This window comes from Mus caroli, chromosome 2 (genome assembly GCF_900094665.2).
Source record: "Mus caroli chromosome 2, CAROLI_EIJ_v1.1, whole genome shotgun sequence".
NCBI classification, from domain to species: domain Eukaryota; kingdom Metazoa; phylum Chordata; class Mammalia; order Rodentia; family Muridae; genus Mus; species Mus caroli.
In genome coordinates, this window is record NC_034571.1 from 144,639,839 (window position 1) to 144,648,762 (window position 8,924).

General features: G+C 50.6%; 1 protein-coding gene across 1 annotated transcript in view; it reads left to right on the plus strand.

Annotated features, from left to right (window-relative positions):
- The first annotated feature begins 337 nt into the window (after positions 1 to 337).
- The window catches only part of LOC110290300, an 11,748-nt gene continuing 3,161 nt past the window's right edge, over positions 338 to 8,924 (plus strand). The window contains exons 1-4 of the mRNA XM_021156826.2: positions 338 to 403; positions 1,335 to 1,419; positions 3,101 to 3,265; positions 6,915 to 7,046. Coding sequence (XP_021012485.1) covers positions 1,335 to 1,419; positions 3,101 to 3,265; positions 6,915 to 7,046 — 382 coding nt within the window. The 5' untranslated portion in view covers positions 338 to 403. The remainder of the gene's footprint in view (positions 404 to 1,334; positions 1,420 to 3,100; positions 3,266 to 6,914; positions 7,047 to 8,924) is intronic.

The following is an 8,924-nucleotide window of genomic DNA, read 5'->3' on the forward strand; positions in this document are numbered from 1 at the left end:
CCCTGAAAGTGGAGGCAAGAGGTAGCTCAGGGCCAGTCTCTGCTAATAGTAAGTTGCAGGCCATCCTGGACTCCAGAAAACCTGACTCAACCAAACCAGACAGCATTCCTGGTGGGATGGCAAGGGGAAAAGTGTGGCCGCAGGGTTCTCCAGTTCTTCTGTCGGCTGGGGGTCTGCTGAGGTCCCTACTCCGGTGAGGACCCAGCGGGAAGCCGCAGTCCTTTCTCTTTTCCTGCGCCCCTGGGGACATGGCTCTGCAAAAGCGACCGAGGCGGGATGTTCCCACGTGGGGGTGGCGGGCGGAGGCGGGGCGTGCTCTGGTCCCCCTCGCCCGGTCCGCGGTTCCCTGCCAGTCACTCAGCAGGGCAGCTCTGGATAGTTCCGCCGCCTCCAGCTTGCAATTGTGAGTCCCACCTGAGGGCAAGGGTCGCGGGGGTGGGATGTTCGCGGCGGCCACCACACAGCCCTCTTTTGCTGAGGTTTCCCCCACTGACTATCCTTGTCCTGGGCATCACACCGGGCCCCAGAAGTGAGGTCTCTTTTCAGAGGGTGGGCTGGTCCTTTTCCTAGAAGTGCTGCCTCTCCTACCCGCTGACCCAGTTTGGTCCTTAGCCTCTAAAGCCCCTGGGATACCAGACTCTGCATGTCCCGCGTCCCGAGTCCAGAGTGATGGTAGGGCGCAGCCTGCCCCCTCCTCCTGCAGCGGAGCAGGCAGAGCGCACGTAGGCAGTCAATTAAGGAGACCTTGGAGCCAGAGCTTCTGCTTAGAGGTCTGGGCTAACAGCCCTGTGGGAAGGAGGCTCGGGACTTTTCTCTGGGGCAGACAATTAGTGGAGCTTCCCAGCTCGGCTGATGGGAGGCTGGCATCAGAGCACAGGGCTCCCTGTCCTGAACTGTTCACATCTTACCCAGTAGCTTGACCTCTTCCCACTTTCCAAACGATGAATGGAGAACCCAAGAGGACCCCAAAGATCTAGATCAGCGGTTCCCAACCTGGGAGGGGGATGGGGGGGCGTTGAACTACTTTTACTGGGGGCTCCTTAGACCACTGGCATATCAGGTATTTACGTTAGGATTCGCAACAGTAGCAAAACTTATAGTTATGAAGTAGCAACAAAAATAATATTACAGTTGGGGAGGGTCACCACAACATGAGAAACTGTATTAAGGAGTCACCGCAGCATTGAGAACTACTGGTCTAGAGCCCCCATCAATTCCCATGGTGGTATTAGACAAAGCTGGAATGGTCACCTGATCAGCAAATCAGAATCTGGCCCTGAGGAGCAGCCAGAGAGCAACGTGGTGCTGAACCAGACGTGTCTCTCATCCTGCAGATGTTTTCCAGAGCTGCCCGGAGTCTGGTAATGAGGACAGGACTCAGAACTAGAGGGACAGGGACACACAGCCCAGGAGATGCTGGTAAGTCTCAGATCCTGGTACCCAGCATAGATCCAGAGCTCTGACAGGGAGGCCTGTTAACTAGCTTATATAACTTCCTTTGATCCTGTCCCTGGGTCCTGGACCAAGTTTCTTGGGCAAATGGAGCCACTGAGGAAGGAGGGGGCAGACTCTTCATTCCAGGTCTTGTTAGAGTGTGGATCCACACCTTACCTCTAAGGCCTTTGCATCCCAAGGGGGAGGGTGCTGCAGAACGGGGATCCTGAGTTCTCCTTTCCAGACCTTGGTGTCAGGACTGGTCAGAAGAAAGAGGTCTAAAGCAGGAGAGATTTCAACTAGATAGCAGGAGGAATGTCTTGAGGCTCAGGAGAATAATGTCAAAGATTCCATTTGTTGATCCATTACAACCCCAGTACATGGAAGACTGAAGGGTGAGTTAGAGACCAGCCTGAGCTACAAAGGGAGACTGTCTCAAAAAAAAAAAAGGAGAGAGAGAGAGAGAGAGGACGCAGAACTAAGCCTGCTCTGATATAGTTCTCCTGCTTCTAGTGTCAACAAACAGGGGACCCTCAAGCAAGGCCCTCCACTTCCTAACCTTGCTCAGGGAAACCCAGCGGTCTGCAAGAAGCTGAGGCCCAGTTACCAAGGAAAGCCTCTAGAAGAGGCTGGGAAGAACACTGTCCTCTTTGGAGGGATGATCACCGAATACTGCAATGTGCTTAAAAAATTATGATTGCTTCTGTGCACCATGTATGGGGGTCATTAAAATGTGTCACTGTCTGCATGCAGGATATATGGGGTCCTGCTACCCCATGCTTGGAGAGGAGGTCAGAGGACAACCGTGTGGAATCCATTCTTCCACGTTGGCATAGACTCTAGGGATTGAACTCAGGTGTCAGGCCACTGCAGCTGTCTTTACCCTACGTCACTTAAAGGTCCCTTCCTTTTCTTTTGTTCTATTTCATTTGGAGAGGGGGAGGTGGCAGGGAGAAACGCTGTCATGTACCAGGCTGATCTGGAAATTGCTACGTAGCTAAGGACAACCTTGAACTTCTAATCCTTCTGCCTCTGCCACTCAAGTCCTCCCGAGTGATGAGAAGACAGTCATGGTCCACCATGCTCAGGGGTACTGGAGACCAAACCCAGACCTTCTCACCCCCCACCCCAGGCTTCCTGTACGCTAGGCAAACACTCTACTGACTGAACTACACTCATGGCCCTTCTTCCCCCAGAGGAACTTTGGATGGATTATCTGGGAGCCTCCACTGAGGTGTGGGACAATCTATCACCCATTCCTTCTAGATGAGGCTGCTCAGATACAACTGTGCACAGTGACTTGCATGTTAAGTGGCAGTGCGAACCCAGCTGTCTCTAATGAAGCACCATTAGGCATGTGTAAAGACACACACAGGATACTTTATAGTTTGCATGGCAGTTTCGAATGGATCTCAGTTCCCTCTTTCAGCCCTTCCTCACCCCTAGCCTCTGCCTTACTGGACCTCCCCTCAGGCTTACATTGTTATCCCAAATAACACAGGGTTTGCAGTGTGCATCCATGAAATGGAAATGACCACATCACCTGAAAGCCGTCAGCTGGCACACGGTGAACACGGGATGTACTGCCTGCCTGTAATTAGAATCACAATTAAAGGAGGGTGACTCTGGGGCAGCCTGGACACAGCTCCTTCCCTTGTACCTGCAGCTGGCAGCCAGCGGAGGATGACCCCCTACATTGACTGCTACGCCCAGCGCTCCTATCCCATGCCGGATGAGCCCTTCTGCACAGAGCTCAGCGAGGAGCAGCAGGCCCTGAAGGAGAAAGAGAAGGGCAGCTGGACCCAGCTGAGCCAAGCAGAGAAGGTGGCCTGTAAGTGTTGGGCTAGGTGGGCTGGCTAGAGAAAGGGGGAGGAAGGGAGGGAGTGAAGTTTGACTCACCCTTTCATTCACTGAACCTCCACGTCTGAAGGGAGTGACATGGGGGACACGAGGAGAGTCACCTGGACTGACCTCATGGTATGAGACAGAATGTGTGGCTAAGGTTGGATGTATCCCTGGGAATACAGCCCCAAAAGACAGATGGGGTCTCCAGGAGGTCTTACTGAGGAATCCAAGTGACGTGGAGAAAGGTGTCACAGCAGGTGACAGGTGTGGAGGGTCCTTATGACACTAAGTGGGGCACAGAGAGGCAGCTGAGGTAGGCAGGGAGCAAGGAGGTAGGAAGGCTATGTGGCCCTGGGCTAGTCTTGGCTATCTGGAGCCTATTTGCCTCATTCCACAGTTGGGGTGGCAGACATCTTTTATTTCAGGAGGTATCAATGGGCAGAAGCTGGCTTGGTCGCTCACTCACTCACTGGGTGTCTTACTGGGCATCTGCCACAAATGCAGAACCTGGCAATATGGTTGGGGACAAGCCAGGCTGCACCCTTGCCATGTAAACACATGCCCAGGGCTCTGTCTGGCTCCTTTTCCTTCTTTCCATGTTCCCCACCACTCACCCACCTCCCTCCCCTTCTTTTTGCTCCCCCTCTCCCCAACCTCCCTCTTCCTTCCTCTCAGCCCTCCTTCCCTCTCTGCTCCTCCTTCCCTCTCTGCTCCTCCCTCCTCTCCCTCCTTCCTTCTCCCTCATTTCCTTCCTTCTCTCAATTCCATCCCTCTCCCCTCTATATCAGAAAGGGAGTGCCATCTTTTCTTCTAGTTATTTATTTATTTTTATTTTATATATATGAGTACACTGTCACTGTCTTCAGACACACCAGAAGGGGGCATCAGATCCCGTTACAGATGGTTGTGAGCTACCATGGGGTTGCTGGGAATTAAACTGAGGACCTCTGGAAGAGTAGTCAGTGTTCTTAACCACTGAGCCATCTCTCCAGCTCCCCACCCCTTTCCTTCTTTACCCAAATGTCACCACACTAAATATGTCCCTGTACCCACCATTAATTAAGTGGCCAGCAGCTGGTCGGACAACCCTAGAAAACCGAGGCTCAGGAAGATAAAGTCACTGGCTTGGCCACACAGCTTAGACTAGACATTGGTCAGGACTTGTTTCCACTCAGAAGGTTCTGGGACTATACCACAGCCATACCACACACTCTGGGAAGGCTGGTGAAATACGGGATGGCACCAATGCCCTCAACAAACAGCAACTGAGACTGGACCTCTTGCCCCACCCCTGCCTCCCCCCACCCCCGCTCTCACCTTCACCCCACCTCCTCCCTTCTTTCTGCTGCTCTGGGTTGAGAGTCACTGTGGCAGCCAAACTGCCCAGCCCATGACAGTTCTGCCCAGGAAACTGTGCCAGCTCACATTTTTCCTTCACACAGTCGTTTCAGAGCTATTTAAAGTACAGAGGAACATTGTTCACTTGGGGCCGACACCCTTAAAGAACTGTAAGGAGGAAAGGAAAGAGGGGTGACCAGGGATGAAGAGAGGCAGGGAAGGAAGGAAGGGGGGAAAGAAGGAACGAGGGAAGGAAGGGTCAGCATCCTTCCTGAAGTCCTCCTGAGACGAGGTCCTTGGCACACAGACACTCCTTGTCCCCTCTGTTGATTTTTCTGCTCTGTCTCTTGGTCTGAGTTGAAGCACCATGCTGCATCATGGGCCACCATAGGCCTGGTCCACGCATCTACCGATAGCCATGTCAGAGCCTAGGGAGGGATCTGAATGTGACTATATTTTGATAATCACCCAAAAGGTATACAACTTAAGCAAAAATAAAGTTTTTAAGTTGGCATGATGATATATACACTTGTAATCCCAGCCCTGGGAATGGCTGAGGCAGGAGGATTGTAGATTCAAGGACAGCCTGGGCTGTGTAGTGAGATTCTTTCTCAAAATAAACCAATGCTTTATAGTTTTAAAGTCATAACGATACAAAACAGGGCCTCTTGTGTGCAGCCAGCAGTCTGGGTGCCGGGAACATTAGTGAGCAGAGAGCCCTTGTTCTTCCAAAGGTCTGGGAGGGCGAGCTCTGCAAAGCAGATAAAACCCTCAGCAAGGAGAGGCAAGGCAGGAAAGTCCTGATAAAAATGTGTCACATAAAAACTTGGTTTTGTACTCCTGCGTTAGAAATCCACCTTCGCTCTTCAGTTAAAATGAACTCAGCCAGGCAGTTGTGGTGCATGCCTTTGGTCCCAGCACTTTGGAGGCAGAGCCTGGTCTATGGACTGAGTTTCAGGACAGCCTGAACTACACAGAGAAACTGTCTCAAAAAACCAAAACCAGAGCCGGGCGTGGTGGCGCATGCCTTTAATCCCAGCACTCAGGAGGCAGAGGCAGGCGGATTTCTGAGTTTTAGGCCAGCCTGGTCTACAAAGTGAGTGCCAGGACAGCCAGGGCTACACAGAGAAACCCTGTCTCGAAAAAAAAAAAAAAAAAAAAAAAAAAAAAAAAAACCAAACCAAACCAAACCAAACAAAACAAAACCAAAACCAAACCTAAAGAATGGACCCAAATCTGTCTTACCTGTGGCTGGCCAGGTCCTGTGTGATCTGCCTTCTCCTGAGGCTCACTACCCCTCAGCCACACCGCCCGCCCTTGGCCCTTCCCTATCTGTAGAAGTCCTGAGACATTTAGGTTGGTTTTTTGAAACAAAGGCTTTCATAATATATCTTGGCTGGTCTGGAATCCAATATGTAGCCCCAGCTGACATGGAACTCACTGAGATCCTCCTGCCTCTGCCTGGCCAGTACCAGAACTAAAGGCATGTGCCACCACCCATGCTGACTTTGTTTAATTTCAACTTGACTTTCTCTGTACCTAAACTTGGGTTCCAAGATCTCTTAGAGGCTTTCTCAGTCTCCCTAATGGAGGCTGCTTTTCCACCCCACCCCTAACACATTTGCTGAGACATTTGGTGTCTCCCCTCTTAAGTTCCACGAGGATGGGAATTTTTGTTCACCTTGGTCACTGCTGTGCATAGGGTTGCCAGGTTTTGGGTACAGAATGTGTTTAATAAGGATCTGATGGATGAGCTGCCTACAGGGTGCGACATCCAAGAAGCAGAGAGGCAGGGATGAGACTCTAGCTCAAAACAAGCAAAACATATAAGCAAACAAGAACGGGCTGGGGTACTTGGGAGACGGCTCAATCAATAAAGTGCTGCCATGCAAGCGTGAGCACATGGAGTCCAGGAAACAAACAAACAAACAGACAGACAAATAAACAAACAGGGATGGCAAGCACTGGCCTGCAATCTCCCAGCTGTGGGGAGGCCAAGACAGGAGAATCTCTCTGGTCAGCTAGTCTAGCCTAATCAGCGAGCTTCAGGTTTAGTAAGAGACTGTCTCAAAATACACAGTAGAGAAGGATTAAGGAAGACGAGGACGAGGGATGATCTCCAGTCTTCATGTTCCTGCACATACATGCCCATGAGCACACACTTGCACACACAGAGACTGAGTGACCAGCTTATGGTGCAGGAAGGGACAGCCAAGGGTCTCAGGGGCCAATAACTGGCTCTAGGGTGCTTGGTATGGTTATCCATGAGTTCCCTTCCACACACTGCCTGCCTCCAGTGTACCGGCTCCAGTTCCATGAAACCTTCGCAGAGATGAACCATCGCTCCAACGAATGGAAGACAGTGATGGGCTGCGTCTTCTTCTTCATCGGATTCACGGCTCTGGTGATTTGGTGGCAGCGGGTCTATGGTGAGTGGGTGGGTCATATGGCTGTAGGCCATCTGTGCCCTTTGTGTTTATAGCCACAGGCTGAGCTCTTCTGGGGACCATATTTAGGACTCATCTGAAGGGTTCTGAAAAGTCTCCACAGAGGGAGGGTGAAGAACAGAACATGGCCACCTAGTGGGGGATGTAGGGAGATTAGCTCTTCTAGGCATTAGTTTTCTCATCTGCAAAATGGGACTAGTAACAGCCAGCTTTCTGTGCTCTCCTGAGGATTTAACAAGAGGGCTATCGGTCCAAGTGGGTGCATGAACATGAATGTGGTGGGTTTGTTGTTGTTGTTTTGTTTGTTTGTTTTGTTTTTATGAGACAGGGTTTCTCTGTGTAGCCCTGGCTGTCCTGGAACTCACTCTGTAGACCAGGCTGGCCTCGAACTCAGAAATCCACCTGCCTCTGCCTCCAGAGTGCTGGGATTAAAGGCATGTGCCACCACGCCCAGCTAAATGTGGTGTTTTTGATTGCTAGATATTAACTACATATTTCTTAACATGTTTTCAACAATTGGAAGACATTGAGTCCATTGTCTTTTCATTTTTATTTTTATTTTTAGTAGACAGGGTCTCACAATTTAGCCTTGGTTGGACTAGACCTTACTAGGTAGACCAGACCAGGTTGGCCTCAAACTCACAGAGATCCATTTGTCTCCCAAGTGCTGAACTCACAGAGATCCATTTGTCTCCCAAGTGCTGGGATTAAAGGCGTGCCCTACCACTGCCGGGCTCCTTTTTTTTTTTTTTTTTTTTTGAAAGCAGGTTTGCTCTGCAGCCCAGGCTGACCTCAGACTTGGGAGTCTCCTTTCTGGGAGTCGGGGGTTAGGGATGCAGGAGCACTATATTTATTCCTCTCTCACTCACAGGAAAAGGCAGGAGGGCAGCTCTGCAGACTCTCTGCCCCATCACACTTAACCAGAAGGGAAGCTTGCCTTTGATGTGTAAGATGGGGTTTCCATGACCAGCCTCTTTTGTTCATGTCCTATTGGCTACAGATGATCACATGTCCTTGCTTAGCTACAAGGAAAGTTGGAAATATAGGAAATGTCCCTTTTCTGGGAATCCACCCCCCTCAATGCAAGGTCTTGCTGGGTGATGGTGGTAGTGGTGGTGGTGGTGATGGTGGTGGTGGTGGTGCACACCTTTAATCCCTGCACTCAGGAGGCAGATCTCTGAACTGGAGGCCAGCCTGGTCTACAGAGTAAGTTCCAGGACAGCCAGGGCTACACAGAGAAACCCTGTCTCAAAAAGCCAGCCAGCCAACCAACCAACCAACCAAATAAGGTCTTAATTTTTACCCCAGTGTCTTAGTGTTCTGTTGCTGTGAAGAGACACCATGACCATGGCAACTCTAGTAAAGGAAAGCATTTAAAGTGAGGCTTGTCTACAGTTTCAGAGGTTCAGTCCATTGTCATGGTGGCACGCAGGCAGACATGGTACTGAAGAAGTAGCTGAGGGCTCTATATCCAGATCAGCACACAGCAGGAAGGAAGGTGACATTGGGCCTCGTTTGGGCTTCTGAAAGCCCACCCTCAGTGGCACACCCCTCCAACAAGGCTACAGCTCTTAATGCTTTTCAAATAGTGGTATTCCCTAATAACTAAATACTCACATGCATGAGCCTATGGGGCCGCTCTTGTTCAAAGCCCCACACCCTGGCTGGTGTGAAGCCCAGTGAGTAGCCTTAGGTTGGCCACAGAGCCTCAGCAATCACCATTCTGCTGTAAAATTTCAAGTGCTGAGAACACCAAGAGTCATCACAGATTGATTTTGTTTGTTTTCAGAGGTGGGTCATTTCTTTTTCTTTTTTCTTTCTTTCTATTTTTTTTTTTTTTTTTCGAGACAGGGTTTCTCT